General features: G+C 40.6%; 1 protein-coding gene across 2 annotated transcripts in view; it reads left to right on the top strand.

The window, feature by feature from the left end:
• pcsk6 (proprotein convertase subtilisin/kexin type 6) overlaps window positions 1-22,953 on the top strand; it is a 46,192-nt gene extending 23,239 nt beyond the window's left edge. For both annotated transcript variants that reach the window (XM_015343252.2, XM_015343251.2), the window contains exons 11-21: window positions 429-546; window positions 5,706-5,894; window positions 8,036-8,172; window positions 9,469-9,651; window positions 10,654-10,756; window positions 11,365-11,561; window positions 12,430-12,517; window positions 12,850-12,953; window positions 13,579-13,708; window positions 20,259-20,371; window positions 22,321-22,953. In XM_015343252.2, coding sequence (XP_015198738.2) covers window positions 429-546; window positions 5,706-5,894; window positions 8,036-8,172; window positions 9,469-9,651; window positions 10,654-10,756; window positions 11,365-11,561; window positions 12,430-12,517; window positions 12,850-12,953; window positions 13,579-13,708; window positions 20,259-20,371; window positions 22,321-22,418 — 1,460 coding nt within the window. In that variant the 3' untranslated portion in view covers window positions 22,419-22,953. The remainder of the gene's footprint in view (window positions 1-428; window positions 547-5,705; window positions 5,895-8,035; window positions 8,173-9,468; window positions 9,652-10,653; window positions 10,757-11,364; window positions 11,562-12,429; window positions 12,518-12,849; window positions 12,954-13,578; window positions 13,709-20,258; window positions 20,372-22,320) is intronic.
• Window positions 22,954-25,490: the final 2,537 nt, after the last annotated feature.

Below are 25,490 nucleotides of genomic sequence, written 5' to 3'. Positions count from 1 at the left end.
AGGCTATTCTGTACTTCCACCAGATATGATTAACCCTGTGTGTTGCGTCATCATACATTGACGTTTGATGACTGTTCAGATCATGCAGACATCCAATTTAATAGAGCACCCAGAGATATGATGTAGTGATGAGGATAGGTTAGGGTTAATATAACTACAGTGTAGCTATAGATGCTTAATTTACATTCAGCACACCCAGTAACCAGGAATGATGCTTAATTTTTCTCCATAACACTGCCTCTAGCATTATGAATATATAAACGTCTTTGAGTGTTCTGTTCATTGTTAAGAGGACTGTCGGGATGCAAAAGACACAAATACGAGAGCCAGCAAATATATTTATAATTCTGATTTCCACAGTCATGCTGGCAGCCGACCAGATCGCAGCCGAACTCTGCCGGCTCTCATCAGTGTGTGTCTCTCCTCAGTCAGCCATCTGTATGGCTTCGGGTTGGTGGATGCAGACGCCATGGTGGTGGAAGCGAAGAAATGGAGGTCTGTGCCCCCACAGCGTGTGTGCACCAGGACATCTGAGAGGAGGACCAAGTAAGGAGAGGGGCCGGGCGCAGATGGGCTGAATTTGGGATTACCTCAGTCCTAGTACTTGAAAAAAGATAAAGCTAACTGTAGTGAGTTCAGGTCTTCATTTCTCCTCATTTTGCTCCTCAGTCTCAAACATGCTATTTCACTTGCATATGAATTCACTGTCTGGTTTTGGACAGAGTATTTTAGTATTTTTAGAATATATTGTGGGACATAGGTGCTGGCAAGCTTTTATCTGAAAGTAACAGACTTGGAGAAAGCCTTAATGAAGCATTCTGTAATGCTTTAATCAATCACTGATGTAATTAATTATCTTCCCCTCCTGCAGCATCTACTAGCAGAATTGCAGACGTTTTGATATTTCTCTTGCTCACACAACTTCACAGTCCAGATCAATATTTTAATAGGTTGTCTGATAATAATCATCTATAATTATCACCACTTGTCTTTGCCATGAAGCCAATGTCATGATTAGTTCGTGTCTAGGTAGTAGATGCATTTAGCTTTTAGAACCTTATTGCAAACTTGTTCATTTGCATAAAGGTCTGTTAGCATGGTAGAGAAATTAATGGGACTCTATGGCCGTTGATATATATTTTAACCCTGTGTTACATTGGGAAATGCGGGCAGTAACCATGTTTTCAACAAAACGTGGTCTTTACATTGCGTCTCTCAAATGTGGGAATTGCACAAAGCTGTGGATGTTTTTTGTTAGGGAATGTATGTAGTATCTAAACCTTGTGGGCCTTCAGAAGTTGCCTCTTTGTGTTTGCAGACAGTGATAATAAGAATAAGAATAGTGATAATGATGGTAATCAATTAACCTTACGATCCAAAAACATAAAACCACCGCCCTCTATTTTTTTTTGCCAGTAAAACCCAAACCATCCATGAAACGATTGACTTCTACTAGAAAAGCTTGGCTCAGCTGCGTTAATCGTTGCTTAGATAAATAACGAAGGCCCTGACTTCTCTGACAGCCTAGCACTTCCTGTTTTTCAGCGAGCTTCCAAGCCACTGCCGAGCTCTTGGACAACAGTTACCGAGCTTGCGAAAGAATAAACAATGTTAAACTAGGTCAAAGGCCTTGATGTGATTAAGAAACACTAAAAGCTAGCTGCACTTTTATTTGGCGCCATAAAAGTGTCATTAAAAACCACCCAGAGAGCAGCAATTTGCAGAGGAAAGCCAAATCTGGTCATGTTCCCTACGCATGAGTATATCTCTGCATAGGATTTCATGTTGAGCTTATTTTTATTATGATTGTTTTAATGCAGCGATAAGGACTAATCATACAATTTCGCAGTTGTAATTTCTCTGCACTCCTTCCCTTATTCTGAAATGGCCGGCGGGCTTTAATGTTCAGACCATTAAACCCTGGGCTTTAATTGTTTCATTTAAATCTCATTGTCACCTATGTGTTCTGTGCCTTAAACAAGTAAACAGACAAAAACAAAAACAGAAATAACTTTGTGAACTTCCTGGACTGCTGTATAAATGATCTTCTATTGCAACAGCAGCAGGCAGGAAGCAGTCTTTGATTAAATTTGAAATGAGGGCAATTTGCCCTTGAGATATTATGAGACAGGGCAGCCGAGGGAAATGAGATCACTAGACCAAACCTTTCTGAGTAGAAGTGGAAGTGCAGCTTCCCTGCTGTCAGATACAGAGTGGAGGTAGTTCTCGCCACTTTTGCATTAAACTGGTAACGCGAACAAGTAACGCAGAGGAAAGTCTGATGTGTTTTGGGGTTTTTGTTTTTTCTAAAATCTCTAAAGAAGAGGCAAGGCAGCTGGACTCATCAGTACCAATTTCCAGGCAACTAGTTGTTATGGCAATAAAGTGTTGAAGTTCTCGAGCACTGTGAGGAAAATCAGCTGCAGGAGGAAATTGTATGGGTAAGCTAGAAGGCGTAGGTAGTGCCCCAGTGAGGGGTAATTGAAAAGCACAGTGTGTTTTGTGCTTGTGGATGTGGAAAGAGGGGCCGGTTTAGGATGAAGTGTTGAAGGGGTGATTCAATCCACACTGGTTGCTGCTCTTCAGATTTATTTTTCTTCTTCTGTGATTTGGGAAGGGTAACGTGGTCGAAGTTCCTAAAAGGGGATCTTAGCCCTCCATGCCAGGGCGGTTTAGCGCAGTTCTGCTCTGCCCCAGCCACAAATGAGGTCACGGTCACACACAAGCCCAGAGCCTACACTTCCCAGACAGTGCCACAATCCACTGTGACCTAAGAACAGGTCTGCAGCTGCTAGGTTACAAAGGGGTGATGTTAATTCCTGTAACAAGCTCAGTGTGGTGAGTCCTGTTTCACAGACTGGCCACCTCATTGCACACCAGGATGAGTGAGCGTGCTTCAGCGTCAGTGCTGGCTTGGCTCTTGTGCAATACACTACTCTTGGTGTTTTATGGGCATGTTTGAGACTTCACAGGGGAGTTTCCTACAGCTTTCTGTGTGTGGCCTTAATGTTTCCTTGAAGATGTCAATGAGGAGGGTAGTTTTCCATAGGTACTAAAAATCGAAAGCTAATTACTGTGCTTGTTTTGGACTGCTTTTCTGTTGTATTAAGATGATGAAAGATATGTGCTGGAAGTGCGATGCTCAATTTCAACACAACATTTGAAATGTTGGTTCTTGGTTTTGAATTAATAAAAACAGCATACTTCAATATATTTTGAATCTATTTATTATGCTGATGCAATGGAGGTGATGCTTTGAAATAGTATTGTTCAGAGCAATTGGAAAATGAACTGCCAGTGTGATAAAGACCTGTCTTTCACAGCCCTTATGAATCAATACAGATATCGACCTTCCACATAATTGTCTGGATGCCTTCACAACATATAAAACAGTTAACTGTGAAAAACATATCTAAATTGTGCTTGTTAATTGAGATTGTACTGTGGATGTAAAGGCTGCCATTTGTTTCTCTAACTTCTCAGGCTTTAATCTGGGCTTTCTATATATTTTGGCTTGTGTCCATATTTTTTCCTTTGTATATCTTTACCATCTGGATGTTTTCCTTCACCATTATTAATTTGTACTGCGTAAGTTAAACACACACACACAGATGCAGAAAAGCCATTTTCTGGGAACAATTATATGTTATCCCCTTGTGATCAGCCAATAAATATATCTGCATTGTGACAATGTAGAGGAATCTGTGATGAGTTTAGGTCAGACAGTTGGTCTGACCTATCGGCGCTTCATTGCTCCAGAGACCAAAGGAGTTGCAAGCCACGTTCCACACAGGGAAGACTGAGAAATCAGCAGCACCTTTATTTATTTCTCTATGCATATAAGCGAGTATGACCAGACAGAGTGTCTGCAACCGTAGTGGCGGATCAGTAATGTCACGGGTGGGACAGTTGCTCAGAGCCAGAATATCCCTCAAAAAGGGAAGTTAGAAACTAGAGATAGATGTGTCAGGCTTTTGGGGATAGGGGTTATGTTCTTGACCTCTGGCCAAACAGTATCCATCAGCTAAAATTCTAATAGTTTCGGTTAAGAACACTTGGGGAAATAAAGGTGAAGGTTACAGGCCGGATCTTAGGGAGGGTTGGGGAGAAACACTGTGAGTTCCCCCAGAGTCGATAAATTACAGGTTCTGTGTACAGTACATAGGTCCTTCTAGTCACACTCCCTGTGCACCATAGGAGCAAAAAGTGCTGGAATGCATTACAAAGATCCTATTACTTAGCCTTTTTTTACAATAAAGTTTGTGCTTTATTGTAAAGCGGCAGTTTCTCTGAGATTCCTAATGACTGGGGTACCTGCCAAGGAACCCTGCATATCAGCCAAGTGATTCCCTTTCAAATGACCACTGAACCACACTGTGTGAGACCTGTCCTTACTCTCGCTGTGCTGGCTGTCCAGCTGTTCACAGCACATCCCCCAGTAACAGACTCCACAGACTTCATACTGCCAACTCTGATTGTTTTCATTTAATTGAAACTAATGATAACAAACATTACGTGTTGGAAACAAATTGGAAAGTATGTATGTTGGAGATTAAAGACCTGCATGCTGGGAGGCTCCAGTCTTTGTCCCAGCGGTGTCTTAGTTCACCAGTGGGCGTGAAGCCTTCGGCAAATGAACACGAAATCTCTGGCTCTGCAAGTTTGGATTTGATATTTTTTTTGAAACTTTCAGTTGGTTATTTCTGTGCTTCAGAAAAGGGAAAAAATGTTAAACCTCAAAAAGGAGGGTGCGGGGGATGATAAGAGAATAGTATTATGAAGACATTCTTCCAATACTTTCAGTCTGCTTTGTGCTGTACATAAGCCTAGAGCTGAGCTCCCTTAGCCTGTTACATGAACTGAATTCATAAAGTGATGTTAGGCAACTTAGAATCTGACCTCAGTGTTTTCTACTGCCCTTCATTCAAAATGTATTATCATTCATACAAGACTGATAAAATGAAGATTACCTCAAACAAAGGCTCACAGAGCTAAGGAGACAGAGTTAAAGGGATAATGCTATGAAATGTCTATAATTTAACAGCATTTAGCAGGATTTCTAATCATGTGATGAAGTTATAAATTTAGGAAGTTAGGCAGTGAGCTGTTTGTCCAGGCTTAATATTATAAACACCTTTTTTATGTTTAAAGGACTTATTCCCTCAAAGACTTTAATTACAAGAGTGCGTTTCTCTATCTCTTCAATATCTGAACTAGAGATCAGGGTTTTGTCATGTGTCATCTATCAAGTTGCTACAAACCTTGTAAGATAGTAACTGCGGTTCTGATTTTTGGAATCTTTGGTTTGTGCATTATTTCTGAGAGATGTTTTGTACTGGTTTTTAGGAAGACGTACAGGTTGTTAATATTCATATTACCGAGGGTACTGAAAAAACTGGCAGACAATGGCCCGACTTACAGCCAGAATATATGAATTTGTTTATGTGTTTGTTTTTATTCTTACTTCAGGTCTTACTATGGTAGTCATTGAGATACACAGGGAAGCTTCCTTTACACATGAGATGGCCTAGGATGCTAACTGAATGAATGATGTTAGCACTTTTGATATAAAGAGCTTGGCACTAGCATTACTGTACCCAGGCTGTAAGACATGCATCCTAATTCCCAAGCTTTTCCCTGATTCTGACAGCTAAGGGTGGCGGTCAGTAACTGTTCTGTTTTTGCAAAAACAATTTCCCCAAAAGGTACATCCGTCCCGATCAGATCCTGAACAGCACCATCGCCACGTCCGGCTGTGCTGACCACCCGGACCAGCACGTGGTGTACCTGGAGCATGTTGTGGTCAGGGTTCTCATTGTGCATCCTCGCCGAGGAGACCTGCAGATCAACCTCATTTCACCCGCGGGCACCCGGTCACAGCTATTGGCAAAGAGGTGAGTGGACCGCATGCCTCTTCCCTCAGAGCGGGGCAGCCAGTCCTTTCAAGGTTGCACAAGAGCGGCCAGCGACAGGTTCAGCAGATCACTGACGCAAAGCCTGACACTTCAGGGGGGTTCACTCCTTTCTGCTTTCTTAGCACGTGCGCATGGCTTGCGTCCTTGCTTGATGCAGCCGCTGTTTCGCTGGCTCGCTGTCTCATTTCAAAATAGGGGACAAGTGTGCAAGGGGAAAGGCATCCTGTATCTCAGGAGCATGCTGTGCACTGCAGCTGGGGTCGGCCATTTCCGTGAAGGGACCAGTGGTGACAACTAGAGGAGCTTCACTTCGCCATGAAGAATGCTTTCACGCAATTCCCTTTCATGACAACTGAAAATGTTAGCTTCTTATTTTTGGGTCACCTAGTGGTTGTGTGTCATTTTAATTAGAATGTATTTAAACAAAGCCATTTTTTTTGCATCTTCAACAACATTTAGATGCCTTTTTTATTAAGGAAAGAGGCTGATAAGAGAGAAATGATTGCAATTCACCGTCTCATGAATAAAATCAGAAAGGATTTGGATTTTTTTAGATAAAAAGACGGATGAGTTCATTTGATGATTATCAGGGGAAGCGTTTTGCTTAAAATGTAAATGAAAAAGAGATGAGTCTTTCTCCTTTTTAGTTCACTTAGATCTTAATTGCATTAGTCAGTTCCAAGGAGTTTCTAACATTTGTGGGTTTTTTGCATAGTTTAATCATTTTCCTCTGTGTATTCTATATTTTGACATTTCTGTAAAACACTGGTTAGCTTTTTTAGCATCAAAGTGGCCGCTCTTTGTAGCGTTTTGATATTTCCTTTTCTCGGTTGACTGCTCTTTGTAGCGTTTTGATATTTTCTTTTCTCAGCTGACTGCTTTTAAAATATTCATGTTTTTATCAGACAATATGTATAATGCATCTGGCAGGTCATGCTCCTGGTATTAAGATGTCATTTATTGATCTTTGGCAGTTATGTGTTTTCTGTTTGCAGTAAATAAGATGAATATCAACAAGATCTTATGTACCAAAGCAACTTCTTTTCTGCCCCGGAAATGGATGGATGGATTGATAAAGTATTTTAGTAATTACAACAGAGTGTGTGTTGCCAGATAAGACATTTGATTTCAGTTAGTGGTGACGAGACTCTGGCTGTGGGCTAGTCTGGACCCTATAAAAGCTTTTCCTGCTGCATCAATGAACAAATACATTTGCTTCTTAATTTGCAAGCCATATGCGTTGCTCAATTAGATTTTCCCTTAAAGTAAAAGCATGCAAGATACTTATCCTTATACATCTAAAATAACAGAAACCTACAAAGTTAATTTAAAGTTGTGGCTAAGAGCCAGTAAGAAGGAGCATTGTGTTTGAATTGGTGCTGATTATCCTTTGTGACAGGAGCTAAGAAAAGTTTTCTTTAATCAAACCAAAAACACTTCAAAGGAAAGGGTTCCTCCAGTTGAGCACAAAAGAACACGCTGTTCTTCTTCATTGATTTGTATCATGAAAATTGATGACTGAAAAGCCTTCAACTGACAACCTGAACTTGTTCACAGAGAATATGAACATCATGTGGCCTCACAAATGCCAGTAGGAGGTTTATAGTGGTATAAGTGAGTTTAATCTTAACATCTACAGTATCTCTTGCTAGTTTTGCTGAACTGCTGAATGATCTGATGTGGATAGGTGTCCAGCAAGGGTTAAGTTTAATTTCTTAGTCAAGACCAAAGTCAAAGTCAGGTTCTGGGAACTTGAAGCTTGCTACCTACAGTATTCAGGTTATTGCTTTTGGCTTTCCATCAAGTTTGACAATAATGAAGTCATTTCTTTATTCCTATAAGGCAAGCATCAGCTAAAATGGCTTTAAAATAATAACTTTTATAACTCTGTGATCAACACATGTTATAAATAAGTCTCTGGTTGAAACCAAACAAAGGCATATTGGAAATGTCTTAAATATCCTAAGAAAAGATAATAAAATTTGCATAATAATTCTTCTTCTTATGATATTTTTTGGGAATTAACTAAGGAACAAAATGAATTTTGCCAGAAAACTTCTGGTTCCAAGGAAACACTTGCGGTTTTACAAGTTTGACTTGCCTTTTGCTTGCACGTCCAGGTTGTTTGATAACTCCAATGAAGGATTCAGAAACTGGGAGTTCATGACTGTGCACTGCTGGGGTGAGAAGGCTGAGGGACAGTGGACCCTGGAGATTCTGGACTCACCCTCTCAGCTCCGCAATCCTGAAGTTCTTGGTAAGTGTTTTATTTATGGAAATTTATAGAAATTCCTTTTTGGAATTTTGAATTTTGCTGAACGTTTGCACAGGGTGTTTTTTTTTTGCCTTTTTGAACTGTATTTGAAAGTTATGAAGGAGTTAGTTGAGAATCATACAGTGCCTTATAGATGTCTACAGCCTATTGAACTTTTTCACATTTTGTTGTTTCAGTGGCTTAGAGTTTCACACATTTAAAAGGATTTGCCCTCTTCTGTGATCTTATTACACGTCATACTCCCCACTTTTAAGGAGGAAAATGTTTTTATTGGGAATTTTTTAATTTTTTTATTTTGTATTTTAAAAACACAAAATTAAAAACTCATAATTGAATATCTCTCAGACCTCCCGAGTTACACTTGGTAGAAGCAGCTTTCGAAGTCAGATCTGAGGAGTGCTTTAGTTTACCACTCTTGGGTAGAACACCTGCAGCATTTTCAAAGATGTCTTTGGCCTCATGGTATCCCATTCTGATCAGTCTCCTTCTTGCTTGGACTTTCAGTTTGTGGAACCTCCTGATTGAGACAAGGTCTTGGTGGTGCCTTGAACTTTCTATTGCTTATATATGCTGTAGTCCCGACCATGGTTCAGATGATACTCAAGGCCTTTGACCTAGTTTTATACCTATACCCTGATCCGTGCCTTTCCATAACGTTATCGCTGAATTCTTTTGAAAGCTCTTTGTTTTGTTCATTTTTTAAGTCTTTACTTGGAAATTTTACTTGCTTTACCCAGCAGTGGGAACCTACAGGAAATGCTGAATTTGTCCTGAAAGCATGTGAATCATCGCAGTTTAACACACTTGGACAAATTAGCATATTGTGTGATATTGCAGGTGATTGGATAGACCTGAGCTAACACAGGATTGTTATTACAAGGGGGGTGGACTCTTATCCAGTTAGCTTTTATTTTGAATTCATTTTCTACAGTCTTTTTCACTCGGGTGTTGTGGGATAGGATGTGAAGATAAATGGAAAAAAGATTGATGCATTTTTTTCAATGCATTTTAATAGGGCAACAAACTTTTGAAAGCAGGTATAAACTTTCTATAGGCACTGTATACAAATAATTATATTTTAGAATGATTTAAACTGCTATATGCTACAGTATCTTATATCACAATGCCATGAACAGTATATTAATTTCCTCTTGCACCACATAGAAAAAGACAGTATTTGTAAGAGCTGAATTTCCTCCTTGTATTAACTTTATTCACTGCGCAGAATGCAAAGTGCCGTTGAGACAGAATGCTTTTCTTCCTTCTGTGCGCACACAGGCAAACTGAAAGAGTGGACTCTGATCCTGTACGGGACCTCGGAGCATCCGTACAACTCTCACTACAGCCCTCACCACTCCCGCTCCAGGATGCTGGAGATTCCCAGCCCAGGACAGGAGCGTAAGGAGCCAGATCTGCTGCTCCAGGAGACCCCCGACGAGGAGGAGGTGGACGAGTACAATGGTAGGAGGCTGGAAACTGCCCTGGTCCTGCCTCGACTCTGTGCAGCCGCTGACCTCCGAGAAGTGGCTGTTTAAAGATTTAAAAAGGCCTTAAAAACAAACAATCCCTTTCGGGTTTCTGATTAGTTCAGCTAGTAAGCTGAGGGTATCCTCACCGGTTCAAGCTCACCCAAAAGAATTTGGCCCAGTAGTGCCCTGCTGCTTAGGAATTTTTGATTAAATCCCAGATTTGAACCATGGATATGTGGTCTTAATAATAATAATGTGGTATTTGGCCCGCTTGTACTACAGCAACAGCATTCCTCATTCAAGTCCTGTTGGGCACTTCCAAGCTCCCATCGTAATCGTGCTGTATTCCCACTGATGCTCGGTTACTCTCTTCACCCTGTTGGCTAGCAGAGGGTGGAAGATGTGGCCTGAGTGTCTTCACAGGTCTCAAAGGCTCTGCCCTTTGAGCCTTGTTGACGTATTAGCCATTTCAGACTGGAGACGTATTAGCCATTTCAGACTGGAGCTGATAAAACTAGCTTCGACAAAATAGTTTTTGTCAAAGGACAAAAAAAAACTTAACATTAAGAATAGCTTCACTGGAAGGCTGTCATTCCACTATTTGGTAAAAGATCCAGGGGACTGGCATCAACATTTGGCTTACTTTTTTCCCCAGAGATGCAAAATGCTGTGCAAATTGCATAAACTTTAAAATCAAGAAGGTGTTACAGCCCCTGCGCCTTTTAAAACAGAATGCCATTTGTTGTGCTTGTAGTTGTTTAAAATGCCAGGATTCTGGACACAGAGTGGCTTCTTCCTACACATAAAGCGTCTGCTACTGTAGAGCATTCCTATCTATCTAAACGTTCTTAATCTTGCAGACATTTGTGATAAATTAACTTATAAGCACATACCTACTAAATCTAATACATTGCATTCAAACCAGATTTAAACAGACCGATCTTCATTGTCAGGCTCAGAGGGTGCAGCTGATCAGTGTGCGATTGTCTTGTAGGACCATGCCACACTGAATGTGGAGACCAGGGCTGTGATGGCCCCGAAGCCGATCATTGTTTGAACTGTATCCATTTCAGCCTCGGGAACATCAAATCTGGCAGGTAAAGGACTCCATTTTCGAAACGCATCAAGAATATTTTTCTTTGGAATCACTCAACAGTGCGATAGATACCTTTGTCCCAAGCCTCAAGGCAGAGAGAGCAGATCTCTGTTGTGCTGCTATGCTTTCTGAATCTGAACCTCACTGTGACTGCTGAATTAGCACATTTCCATTTGCTGTATTATGACACATCCAGCACTGTGAATGGGTAAGGGAAAAGAAAGCAAGAGCTCTGCTCCCTTTTGGAGCCTTTCAAGAAAGGATGAACAGCGTTATAAGGAGGTTAATGGAACAGGTGTTAAACCGCAATTAAAAAAACCTAATTGCTTTGAACTACAGTGAAAATGAAACACTTCCAGTATACGTTTTCACAGCCTTTTCCTGTCCAAGTAATCTCCACTAGAAAAAGCTACATTAGGTCTTATAACTGTCCTAACTGCCTGTCTAGAATAAATCATCCAGGCTGTGGTCTGCCAAAGTCTATGTCATCTAAGTATTAGTGAGCCATTAAACACATTAGACTCCAGTGCTTAATGGATCCAGCCCATAAGCTCATATTTTTCATCCTCGAGCATTTGAAGCTGTAATTCTTTGCTCCACAATTGACAGGACTTGTGTCAGCTACTGTCCCCTGGGGTACCACGAAGACGTTGAGGCGCGGCGGTGCCGGCGCTGCTACAGGGGTTGTGAGAAGTGTGCGGGCAGGGCGCACAACCAGTGCACTTCCTGCAGAAGGGGCCTGTACCTGTGCGCTGAGGAGCACACATGCGTGGAAATGTGCCCTCTGGGCTACTTCCCTGATGAAAGTAAGAAAGAGGAGGAATTCACTTAAACATACTGTACATGTGTGATAAAGAACTGAACTGCAGAAATGTGTTATTGGGGCAAACTTCCATCTGGTTAAAAGCTAAAAAACAGCATGTACAGTAACTATCTATTCATTACTATATTCTCTGAGATGTAAGCGCAAGTAGAAATTGTGCTTTCAGGCATGGTGCTTCATGGCGGAAACTTCTATTGAGGAACTCATTTATGGCATTTGAATTTCTGGAAGGGGTAACAAGCGATTAAACGATAGCATTTAAATGCCCACCATCCTTAATGAAAAAAATTCATACTTGGAGAGAATAAACCTCACATGCCCATCTGGTAAATTTTGTTACTCTGAAGTATGTTATTACTAATTGTGTCCATGAAGGTGTGAAATGGAAAGAGTTAGTGGTGCTGGAAGCCTATTAACAAAGTTGAATTCTGCTTCCAGACAGATGTTTTAAACGGGATTCATTCAGTGTGTGCTATAAATCCTTTAGTCTGTCCATTCTGGCACCTGGTAAAGCCTGCTATTTGTTTGCATTGCTGGTTTCTAAAAGGAAAAAGGTGTGAAAAGCTATCTACAGCTAATTTCTTTCCACCTTTGATCGGGTTTTGAATATTTTGTTTGTCGTTTCGGCCTCCCTCTTGTAAGAAGTACTGCCCTGTTCAGCCGTCTGACGCAATGTGCTCTGAACTCTCCCCGTGGGTGGTTTTGGGGTCTGTCAGTCAGGTGCTCTTTATATAATTAGCAAATAAACATTTCAAACGCTGCGCTGGACCAGTAACTGCGCCAAACATGAGGTCAAGCTTGCTAGAAGGGCATTGGCTTCCTTTATGTTTTATCTTCCTTTTTTCTGTTAGTTCAGAAGCAGTGCTTGCCATGTCACGAAAACTGCATGATGTGTCTCCGGGATGCAGACCGGTGCACAGCTTGTAACGAAGGATACAGGTAAAATACACCCTGGCACACGAACAGCCTGCGCTTCACACTGTCTTGTGTCTTAAGAGATGCGACATTATTAGTTACTCGAAGCTGCCGGAAAAATGGAATGGCTGTTAATATTACCCCTTGAGCTGTCAGGTTCTGTTAAACTGGATGGTTTCCTTGAATACAGAAAAGGGACAATCGCTGTACCGTTCTGCTTTCCTGTGTAAACTGATTCAGATGTAAATAGGTTTGATTTTTTTGTCACGGACGGGAATTCTGCGAGATAACTGGTGAACTGAACTCTTACCCTGTGCTGTGCTGTGCCCATGGCCCCTCGCTGCCCTCCCCCACAGTCTGGCGGGCATGACCTGCGTGCCAGAGTGTGCCAACGGCACCTTCTTTCACCTGGAGGAGATGAAGTGCAGTGCGTGCCATCTGTCCTGTTCCACCTGCACGGGTGAGCTTTACTTCCATATCAGACATCGGTTCCTTTTCGGTGAGGCTACAGACAGATGCATTTTGGAGGTGCTTTTCAATCTGTGAACATACAGTGCTGAGGAAACATTTTACGGGTCTCTTCCAAATTCTGATGAAAAGGTAGCTGGAATAATTTCAGATAATATCCAAATACTCACCAGGTGTTCCCCATAAAATAAGTCATGGATAAAACGGCACACAAATCCATAACCTTAACCATAATAATGTTATTATTCCACATTGCACAAACTTGTTTTTTACACGAAAATGCATTTTTTTGCAGAGGTATGCAACCCACTGGTTCATGAAAGTGATATGTAGTTTTGATGGAAATGTAGGTTTTGGTAACCTATTATTATGGCAGTTATTCAGAATCACAATTTAAGCCTTTTGTAGTGCGAGTGGTTACTTGCCTGTGGTATACAATAGTATGTAATATTATATCAGGGATTAAATGAGAGATCTTTACCACTGAACAACATTCTTAGTTTGTCTGTTGCAAGCCCCATATGTAATTTACTGAGAAATGGGAGAAGTGTGACCTTTTTTTTTCACTGGTGCTCTATTGTGGTTCAATAAGTGGTTGTGTGCTGTTGACTGCTCAGGGCCTGGGATGGAGGAATGCATCCAGTGTGCCAAAGACTTCCTGCTGCAGGAGTGGAGATGTGTCCCAGCGTGCACTGAGGGCTACTACCCTGGGGAAGCTGTAGGTCTGCCTCAGCAGATCTGTCGCAAGTAGGTTCTGTGGTACCGCTAGGATTGTAGGACTGTGGAGTCCTTTCAGTTTATTTAGAGAAAGGTAACGATGCCTTAGGGCAACATGATGCCCTAAAATATGTAAATCGAGCCAGATCTCCTGTAATAAACTCTGATTTAAAAGAACCAGCTGTAAAGTGAGGAGAAATTATAGAAGGGGTGCAGATGCATAGATATTGGCGGCATGTTCAAAGGTGCAGTACATTTGGACATGCCCTCCAGTATCTGTACGAACTGCAGCTATCAACCCCTCTACCTTATTCTTTCCTTTTACAGTTAGACTGTCCCGCAGGCTGATGGTAGTAATTAAACCATTCTACCAGAGCATCCACACTTGTGTTCCATAGATTCTGGTGATGGGAATGTCAGGGAGGGGAATGGGATTAGACACACAGTTACTGGGACCTCTTGGTTCAGAGCCAGCTGGTGGCGGAGTCAGGCAGGCAGGGAACGTCTTTCATAACTGTAGTCCTGGAACTTTCAGGAGCCACTTTTACAGCAGCTGCCCAGATCTCTGCTGTAACTATTTAGCAGTTAAGCCCATCGCCAGCAAATCACAAATGTGTTTCTTGAGTTATAGGGGTAGGCCAACTCCATTCACACCTAGATGACTGTAAGAAGTGTGGTCAAGCCATCTAGTTGTCAGCTTCTCCTGAGCTTAAAAAAGACTTGTTTTTCCCTGAAGGGCCAAGATTTTCATGGGGTCTTTAACTCCAGCTGAGAGCTGATTCTGTCTGACAGGAAGTTATGAATTAAACTTTGAGATTGGAAGTTGAGATTCAGCACGGTGAGATTCAGCATCAGGCTTCTTTGCCGATAAGCTTGCATAAAAGACTTGGAGACTTTATGCCTCTTCAAGACAGTTGTCTCTGCTGACTGATGGTAAAGCAGAGGTGAGGCAATGGTATATGAAGCACACCTCAATAAAAAGAAATGATTGCACACCCAGACATTATGAAGATGCTGTGCAGATAAAAAGCAGAGCCAGCTGAACACACACCCTATACTCAGAATTATATCTTTTAACAGACTGTCAACGTTTCAGCAGGACAACTTTGGCTTGCTAAAAATTAATTCTCAAACCCAAACCCTCCAAATCCCAAATGTTAGGGGAGTACCCTTTGGTTTAAATTGGAAGAAACAATTGAATAAATAGACACATCTGATTTAATAATTTATCATTAACAGGCTACACGAAACACACCTGCCACCTATGGCACCACACACCTGCCCAGGCTGAACAAGTCACCTGTAGCAACTTGTCTGGTAGTTTTTAGACCAGAAACATTTTTCTGAACCAGACACAACCCGAAATCGCTCTTCAGTGTTAAACAGGGTGCGTTTAACATGTGAAGTCTCTGAGTCGTTCATCTAGACATACCCCTTTATTTTCAGTGTTAATCTTGCATTATGTGATGCTAATTTTGAGGATTTGCTTGCTGTGTTCCTGAAATGAGTCGTCTTTTCTGAGGGTGGAGGCAAGCTGTGAGTGTGCATTCAAATCTCCTCCCACACGTGCAAAAAACAGAAACTGAACTGAGGAAAAGAATCAGGCTTTATAGAGAACTGGCAGACCTAGTAATGATTTAATATTTTTTCATGCAACATTAAGGAAAAAAGTTACTTTCCCACCTTGAGTTAACTAAGGGTTGTTTATATTATTCTGTGTTTGAGGTAGGTTTCAGTAAAAACCTACCTTGTTAGCCTTATCTTACCTATACAGTAGATGAAGTTACATAACATGTTAGTTATGACTCTTAATTCTGAAACTTTTCTGGAATATTTATTGGTACTATATTGTCATTAATAAGGGTGATTTGGATAAGTTTGGTGATACATTTCTTTCTTACCTCTAGATGGAATATGTTCCTAAAACATTTTTTTTCCTTTTGTTAATTTTTGGGATTCCTTTTTTTTTTTCATGAATCGTCGAGCCCTGTGTTTCTTGCCTTCATTCACACCAACATTTCCTGTGTTGTCCCAGAGGCAAAGGGAGAAGTGATAATTAAATATCAGGAGAAACAGAGTCCTCACATCTCTGAAATCATTTAGGTCCCTGGTGTTTTTACCAACCCACTTTTTCTTGGAGATACAGGGCCACAGCATCTCTGAGTCGCCTCCCATCTGTGTCTGATTAATAAGAGCTCAGCAGCTTCAGCTGGCTAAACTTATACTGTGCTGAAAAAAGGAAGAAAGAAAACACAGCATTTTGGCCGTGGAGCCTTCTCAGGTATGAGCTTCTTCCTCACACCTGAAGAAGGCTTCACAGACGAAACGTTGTTTTCTTTCTTCTTTTTTTCAGCATGGAATAAACCTATTACTTGTTCCTTTGCAGCCTATGTATGCTGATGCAGCTACCCGTACTTACACTGGGCACATAAACATTTCTGATTAAGTTATTGTGCTGGGAATGAAGCAGTTATCCTTGCCATGAGTTAAGAGTGATGGTTTGGAAACACAGAAATTCTGGAAAGGCAGTGCTTACAAAATTATTCCCAATTGCTGGTTTGGATTTGGTTGAGTCAGAAAGTGTTGCCTCAGCATGCATTGTCCCTGGGTCTTGCTGGGTTGGCACAGAAATTAACGATTTAGCACGTAGGTAACAGTTTTACTCAAGAGTAACTTTTAGGATCTGTCGTTGTTTCTTCATTTCCATAATTGCCCATAAGTCACTAGTGTAGTGCAATTTAAAAGGAACAACAAAGAGACTCTGTTATATAAATCTCTTCACCTGCGCCGCAACTAAAAATTTATAGTCGCATTCCAAGACTCTAGATCACTCTAATGGCTGCGATTAAGGCCCAAACAGAATGGAAGGCTGATTTTTAGAATTGGTTTGTATAAATCAGACTTTTGTTTCCTGTAAGTCTTCTAAATTAAACCAGAGGTTTTAAAAAAGGTAGAAGTTGATGCAATGGATATTGAGAGAACAGCGGTTAAAAAAAAACCCATATACTGTAGTTCCATTAGACTGACATCATTATTTCTGGGAATGACATCGTTTTGTGGATTAGAGGGGGGTGGGCCTACAGGAGTAAAGAGCGACCACAGATGATTAAGAAGGGCAGTAACACATTAGGCTTTGGTCTTCTCCCTTCATCGTTTTTATTGAAGTCAGGTGTAGGGAACAGTAGTTCGGTTTCTGCTGAACGATGCAGCCAATGTCGGAGAAGCAGATCCAGCTGTGCTGTGCCTCAGCCAGCTAATCGGAGTGCGTTCCTGCACGCAGCGCCATTGGTCATGTGATTCACGTTCCTGGGCTGCCTGCCCTCTGTTTAACCCAGGCCGTCTCCAGGGATCAGTCAGGACACCCGCAGGAGACACGGAGAAACGATGAAGGAAAATTTTAACTCTGTCTTGGCTCTTCCTCCTACAGCAGGATTTTTCTTCCATCAGTCTGTCCCTGCTGTTCATATGACTGGTGTCTGTAGCAGGTTTATACTGTGGGGCCGGAGTCAAGTGATGTACATTTACGTCAACACAGGAGCTGAACAGAACTTGTATATGACTGTAGATATGAGTCGATGGCCACTAGAACTATTTCCATTGTAATATGGACATGGTGTAGTGATTATGTTATGTCACCTATACAGTGCCTTGCGAAAGTATTCGGCCCCCTTGAACTTTTCAACCTTTTGCCACATTTCAGGCTTCAAACATAAAGATATAAATTTTTTATTTTATGTGAAGAATCACCAACAAGTGGGACACAATTGTGAAGTGGAACGAAATCTATTGGATTTTTGAAATTTTTTTAACTAATAAAAAAATGAAAAGTGGGGCGTGCAAAATTATTCGGCCCCTTTACTTTCAGTGCAGCAAACTCACTCCAGAAGTTCAGCAAGGATCTCTGAATGATCCAATGTTGTCCTAAATGACTGATGGTGATAAATAGAATCCACCTGTGTGTATTCAAGTCTCTGTATAAATGCACCTGCTCTGTGATAGTCTCAAGGTTCTGTTGAAAGCGCAGAGAGCATCATGAAGACCAAGGAACACACCAGGCAGGTCCGTAATACTGTTGTGGAGAAGTTTAAAGCCGGATTTGGATACAAAAAGATTTCCCAAGCTTCAAACATCCCAAGGAGCACTGTGCAAGCGATCATCTTGAAATGGAAGGAGTATCAGACCACTGCAAATCTACCAAGACCTGGCCGTCCCTCTAAACTTTCAGCTCAGACAAGGAGAAGACTGATCAGAGATGCAGCCAAGAGGCCCATGATCACTCTGGATGAACTGCAGAGAACTACAGCTGAGGTGGGAGAGTCTGTCCATAGGACAACAATCAGTCTTACACTGCACAAATCTGGCCTTTATGGAAGAGTGGCAAGAAGAAAGCCATTTCTCAAAGATATCCATAAAAAGTCTCGTCTAAAGTTTGCCACAAGCCACCTGGGAGACACCCCAAACATGTGGAAGAAGGTGCTCTGGTCAGATGAAACCAAAATCGAACTTTTTGGCCACAATGCAAAACGATATGTTTGGCGTAAAAGCAACACAGCTCATCACCCTCAACACACCATCCCCACTGTCAAACATGGTGGTGGCAGCATCATTGTTTGGGCCTGCTTTTCTTCAGCAGGGACAGGGAAGATGGTTAAAATTGAGGGGAAGATGGATGCAGCCAAATACAGGACCATTCTGGATGAAAACCTGTTGGAGTCTGGGAAACTGGGACGGAGATTTATCTTCCAACAAGACAATGATCCCAAACATACAGCAAAATCTACAAAGGAATGGTTCACAAATAAACGTATCCAGGTGTTTGAATGGCCAAGTCAAAGTCCAGACCTGAATCCAATCGAGAATCTGTGGAAAGAGCTGAAAACTGCTGTTCACAAACGCTCTCCATCCAACCTCACTGAGCTCGAGCTGTTTTGGAAGGAAGAATGGGCAAGAATTTCAGTCTCTCGATGTGCAAAACTGATAGAGACATACCCCAAGCGACTTGCAGCTGTAATCGCAGCAAAAGGTGGCTCTACAAAGTATTAACGCAAGGGGGCCGAATAATTTTGCACGCCCCACTTTTCATTTTTTTATTAGTTAAAAAAGTTTCAAAAATCCAATAGATTTCGTTCCACTTCACAATTGTGTCCCACTTGTTGGTGATTCTTCACATAAAATAAAAAATTTATATCTTTATGTTTGAAGCCTGAAATGTGGCAAAAGGTTGAAAAGTTCAAGGGGGCCGAATACTTTCGCAAGGCACTGTATATGATGAATGATATTTTAACACAAAACGGAAAGTGTTCTTAGGACTCCACAGCTGACTTTGTATTTCCTTCAGGCGGCATTGAAAAAGATTTAATCAAAGTCATTTTAAGTCATTTTAATGAATCTGTTTTATTTTAATGAGCTTGATCTACTTAGTATACACATGGTGGGTATTTTGTTGTTTTTAATTTAGATCTTATTTCTAAACTGGGGGTGTACAGCATGAAATTAGCTATATTGAGTGTACAGCATGAAATTCCAGTTCATTTGTTCAGAGTTGCATTCCTCTTAGAGGACAGATGGCTATTTAAGTATTGTTGTTAATTATGTAAGGTGGTGCTACTGAGTTTTCCTAACATCTAAGAATGGATTTTTGAACCTGTCCCTTGTTGAGTTGACTTAGCACGACCAGATAGAACATTTGAAGCAGTCTGGATGTTCCTGAAGAACAGAAGCTTATTTCACCCTTTGTTTTTAAGGACTGCTGGGATTTGAGGCCCAAAGCATTTTTCGGCTGTGTTGATTTCAGTTGGCAACAGCTGAGAGCTGGAAATAAGTTGCCAGCTTTGAGCAGACTGCATACAGAGTCCTTCTCTATCAGTGCTACTTCCCTTCGTGTAAAGAAAGAATAGCTGAGATGGTGAAAAGGCAAACAATACATCAGATTATCTGCTTCAGTGTGAAGAATAAACATGCAATAGAAAAAAAGCTTAATAGAAAACTCTAAGTGTCACAAGTCCATCTTGGAAACCGATAAAGACAAAGAAGCTGACAAAAGAGAAAACCGATTTGATTTTGCAGCTAGTAATTGACTTTTAAATTAGCCACTGACTCATAAGCTTTGTCTCTTAAATCCCGTCTCTATGCTCAAAGCTGAATGGCTCTTAATAGGTTTTAAAGTCACTGTTCTGTGTTTCCACAGTGAAAAGGTGGTGTCTAACTAGATGTGTGAAGCTGTCACTCTGTCCTGTAAATGACCTAGTGCTGTTCATCTCACTGTCATGAAGACTCTGGTCGCAGTGTAGATGTTCATGAATATTCATGTCATGATGTTTCTGTTTTTATTGACTTATCGTGCAGTTAATTATTCTTGACAAGCTTAAAATATAAGAAAAAATGGTCCCTTTCCCTTTCTTAGGAAAAGATAAATGCAATTAAAAACAAGGTATACAGAATATCAGTGGAAATTGTTCTTTTCTTCAAAACTTTCTTCAAACCTTGTATACTAAAATTGTCCAATTGTTGCACTTACAATTTTTGTGTACCTAGGTTCTTACTTATAAAATCTATATTGTGTTTCCCGTTTTTTTTCCAGATGTGAAGAGAATTGCTTGACTTGCCATGGTGCAGGACGAAACTGTACAAAATGTAGAGATGGATATAGCCTCATCAGTGGCACATGTATAATAAATGCAACATGTAACAATGGTAAGCTAAATTCACACAAATAACTTCCACTTTAAACAGGCTACCTCTACCTTTCTAAAAACATTCTTTTTCTGACGCACATCTGTCTAATTTCATTTCACCATAAAATTATCATTGCACGCAGATGCTTCATTTTTGGGGGAAAAAATCGTTGCATAGCATGAAAGCCTGCATAGAACCCTGGTACTCTGTAACAGGGACTACCTGATATTGTGGTAGTTTTACTGAGAGCAGTGTTGATGTCTCTGTGATGTTATTAAAAGTCTGAGAACATTTCTGAAATGTCTGCACAGATGCCACAGTTCACTGGATTGGAAACCTTTAGCTGCACTTCTAAACCACATTAATATGTGGAGTTTGTATTGCACTCTTCTCTCTGAATTTGGGAAATAGGATACAGGAAGGCTTCTGATTGATATTGGAAACCTATTTCAGAGCCATTGCATTATTCATTAAAATACATGCCTCGTTAGTAATACTGCTGAACTAATAAATTGTATCTGGTGGGTCATCTCTGTGCTGCTGTGGGTAGTTTTCCAAAGCTGGACAGAAGGCTGCCATCAGGTTTATTCAAAATTACTGCCACTTTGGCCTTGGGGCTGGGGGCTTGGAACTGTTTCAAATAAGTTTTAAAAGTCTTTTCGTATCTAGGTCTTTTAAGAGCCTGCTGTTAGTCATTCATGGCACCTCTTTTTAAAACTCATAATTTCTGAGAGCTCTTGACAGTTTCGCTTTCTAATCGAAATGCTCAGAGCTTTGTTTGTTTTCAAAGAGACACATGTTGCGTTTGTCTTTTGTCTCTCCGAGTGCGAGTTCCTCTTTGAAAAACCTAAGCTTTACATTTCTTTGCAAAATGCAAAGATTTATTTCTATTCGAGTAGTTACTGAAGTCCCCACTTGAGCTGTAAATGTCTCTCTCTTTTGATGTTACCTTTTTGGGCTGTACAGCAGAGATGAAAGAGAAATATCCTTTATTCTTTCAGACCAATGTTTCGTTTGTTTTTTTTGCTGCCGAGGCCCTGTGCTGTCATCAGCTCTTTACACAAGGAGTTAACTGGTATGGTCTATTGGCAAGAGACTGGAAGCAGTTCAACTTCCCTGTATTTGATGTGTGTGCTGTGTGTGAGATGCACCTACACACTAATGTTTGTGTTGGAGCTGGTTTTGCAGCTTCTCGGAGGAGATCCTTTTCGGCTGTAACTACCACTTAAGAAACCTCTGTTTAAGATTTCCCCCACCTGGCCTCCAAGAAAATAGATATTGTTTTAGCTGGTTCCAATATCCATAGTCGTCACTTGTTAAAAAAGGCACTCACTAATGAAGACAAGGTGCCTTGCGGAGTGCCCTGCAGAAATAAGCAGTTGCTTTTCCCTGGTGGACCCTTCTGTAAGTTCAACACAAGGTCTGAAACTCTTTCCAGTGCAGTGGCTTGACTGTGTTTTTTGCAGCATTTCATTTTGCTGGAGTTGGCTAGGCTGCTATCTGTCCTCTCTCTGGACTGTTCCGTCTTTGTAGAATTACAATAACAATCTTGAAACATGCACTATGTGACCTGTGCTTCCCCTCCCCCCCATGTATAATCCTGGAAGGATTCATTATTTTCTGTCTGAGATTTTGGTTTTGGTAGAAAAAAATAGACCCACTCTGAGACTTCTGTGGAGTTCAAAGAGAAAACATTACCTGGGCAAGAACGCAAAATTGCTGTGAGCAAATAGGGCCCCACATGCTTTCCCCATGAACTCATTCAGTTATATAACATTTCATAGGCGTAGCTACCAGGAGCTTTCCAAAACAGTGCTTTCACTGTGTCTAGTCTGAGATCCTCATTAGAGCAGAGGGAAAGACCAGGAAAGGTGTTGCTGTTGATGGAGAGTTTTCTTCATCTTTATGAATATGCCACACTTTCTTTCTTTCTTTCTTTCTTTCTTTCTTGCGAAATGGCCACCCAGCGGATGAAGTATTTTGTGAGATGGTGAAATCCAACCGACTGTGTGAGAAGAAGCTCTTTCGACAGTTCTGTTGCCGGACGTGCTTAATGACTGGATGAAGTTCAATTTCCCGGAGAAAGAGAGACTTTCCAAGATATTGACTCCACAATCTGTTGTAGATTTTTTTAAACTGGTAAAAAAAATCATCTATCAATTTAAGGACCCCCTTTGTTATGATGCATGTTTAATTTGAATAAAATATATTTTTAAGGTTGTCTGATTTTATACACTGTACACACAAGATGACATTCAAGCATTTTTTTTAAATCCAAAAGCTACATTATTATTAAAATGTGGTGCTCTGTGTGGTTGTATATGATGGTATATGAATTTCTGAACCACTGTATAGAGGCGTTAAGTATGTAACTTTCCGTATTAACAGGTTTTTAAATGAACAGTATTGTAAGGTTAGCCTTTTCATCCATTTAAAATGGTATATTGCATAAAAATGTTAATGTGAATGGATTTTTAAAGGGTTAAATAGGATTGTTGTACATTTTACACAGTATTGTTGTTTTGCCTTTATTTTGCTTCTCTAAAATCTAACGTTCACGAGACCCATTAAAAATGATCAGAAGAATCAGTTGAAGAGTTCTGCAGATCTTACTGAAAAATTATTTTCCCCCCTAAATCAGATTTATACTTTACGCTCTTGGGTAGAAGTGAATAAATTGAGTGTCTGTCTTTCTAGTCTGTTATTATAGTCTTATCACACAACTAAAAATTGCTTCATTTTCTAGGCTAATTATTAGCAGAAATGTTCATTATAAGCTGCCCTTACAACTTACCTAGCAAGAGCATGTCATCATTTCTGTCCAGGAGAATGGCTATTTACCTTTAGTGACATGCCAACCAAATAATTTCAGTAAAAAAAAATTCAAATGAACCTCATTTTTCAGATTGCTTAAGAAGACGTGTTCCACAACATAATAAAGAAACTACTGGTCAAGAGTTAGTTAAGAAGAATACAATTTGTGTCCCACAGTAATGCTTAATAATTGGAATTAATGTATAGAGATTGAATTAAAACAGATGTTAAGGAAGAGTGAAATACTTTTGCAAAATGTATTTGCAAATGTAAGCAGTAAAGGTTTTTGGGGGTTTGCTGGGATGGAGATGATTAATAAAATATTCTCCTTTATCAGGAATTATTCATCTCCCAGTAACACTCTGACATCAGTATGTCCCTTTTCCAATGATAGCTGCTGTAGTTGGAGTCAGAGTTACTTGTCAGAGCCCTGCTTAATGCTGAAAATATAGGACAAGTTATTATTCCTGGGACAGATCCCTAACATACTTTGTAGACTTAGAAATGTTAACTGCAGATTGGTAGCTTATGTTTTTTACCCAGTGAATTGTAGTCTGTTGAGTGTGTCATTCCTCCAGAAGGAACTTTTTTCCTGCAGTATAGCTAGATCTTCAGTGTGTTTTATGTAATGAGTGGCCAGTTAAGAGACAGTTCAGTCCAGCTGAGCTGGTCTCAGTCCAGTTGTACAGTGTGGAGCTTTAGACTGGTAAAATTCCAATATTTTCCTTCACAGGGTGGGTGTGCTGTTTGTTAATAAAGGGCCAGAGACTAGTGGCTACACATGAAATGAATTGTCTGCTTTGTAGAGAGATGCACGTAGTCTGGGGTCTATTCAGTTACTCTTTCTCACTCTGTGTCATACTGTATACAGTTTACTAAAATGTCAAGAAGCTACTCAAACCTCTTTTATTCTGTATCGCTTGTACAAAGTGAGCATAAATCCGAGGCAGAAAACGAAAAGGTTGCTGAAAAAAGTGTTTGGCCAATATTTTGATCAAAATGAACAAGCATTTATACAGTACCTATTTACTATATGCAGCTAGATGTTTCACTGGTACGATGTGGGCAAAGTACAGTACCTTGCGCTAGGTTACAACCGCAGTGCCTCACCTGGAATTTAAACCCACAGCCATCCATTGACCAGCCCAGAACCCCAACCGCTGCTCTAGACGCTGAGCATGAAGCTGTCCACGTTCCAGAAGATGAATGGGTCGGCGGAACCAGTCCCGTGGAAGTGTCGGCTCTTTTTACCGCTCAGTTCATTCTGTACGTTTACGTTTGGGCGCATTGGAGGCTTTTTTTTTGCCCCTGCCTGCAAACTTGTACCATGTTATTTAAAGATGTTTAGAAATGTAAAATGTCCCCTACCCATATCCCCCCCCCCGACCTTTTGTACTGAGGTCGTGTCTGTTTGTTCCCTCCGGTGCCTCTTCTTGGCGCTCCTTGCTTCGGTCCGGTGTTGCCAAGTGTCAGGAGCATGAACTGCGCTTCCACTTACATTACATTCCGCATCGGAGCGGGGCTTCGGAGGGAAAGAGAGGAACTGAAGGACTTTGTTCCTATTCTTCACGTTACTGGAATGATAGCAGTTACTTGTCTGAGCATCATACTTCTTGAATAAAAAAAACAAACAAACTCGATTATACCAATGTTTGCAGTTCATTGTTAGTAAAAGTACTTTTAACAGATGGCAAACGCTTTAATTGTTCGTGAAGCAGCAGACGAATTGTGTGTATGTATTTTAATGTAGTGTCAGTCATCTTAACAAACATGGGATGGAGTCCCCCTATAGGATTTCCTGAGATGTGTATTACTATAGAAAGTCTTATATGCCTATCAACAATGTATTTTCTCAAAACACTGGGCACATCACATTTGTTGCTTTGGTGAAAAAAAATGGTCATTGGCCGGTAACGATTTGAAAGTCTTCCTTTTTGACAAAAATGTCACTTTTATTTTAAAAACAAAGTATTGTAAAAAGTTTGAAATCTCACAATTTTTGTTAAGGCTTTGTAATAAAGTTGAATATATTCCATCAACAAAGATCATTGGGTGTGTAAATGTGCATTGTAGAAGTTTTGTATAGCAGGTAGAGGGACTTATTTAAAAGATGGGAAAAGTGGCACTCCGTTAATGACAGATCTCTTTACTTCAGGTGCAACAGTGATCTGATTTTCCCCTTGTTCTCTTCTGTCCATGAATAGCTAGCCATGTGGACTTTCTTTATAGAAACTTGCCTACCACCCTAAGACAGGGGAAATACTGTAATTTCATATCAGGCATTTGAATATGAATGTGAAATTGAAAAGTGCAAATGAAAAAC

The sequence above is a fragment of the Lepisosteus oculatus genome, chromosome 5 (assembly GCF_040954835.1).
Source record: "Lepisosteus oculatus isolate fLepOcu1 chromosome 5, fLepOcu1.hap2, whole genome shotgun sequence".
Classification (NCBI taxonomy): domain Eukaryota; kingdom Metazoa; phylum Chordata; class Actinopteri; order Semionotiformes; family Lepisosteidae; genus Lepisosteus; species Lepisosteus oculatus.
The sequence above is the reverse complement of the archived record's forward strand: the minus strand, read 5'-3'. Positions and strand labels throughout refer to the sequence as shown.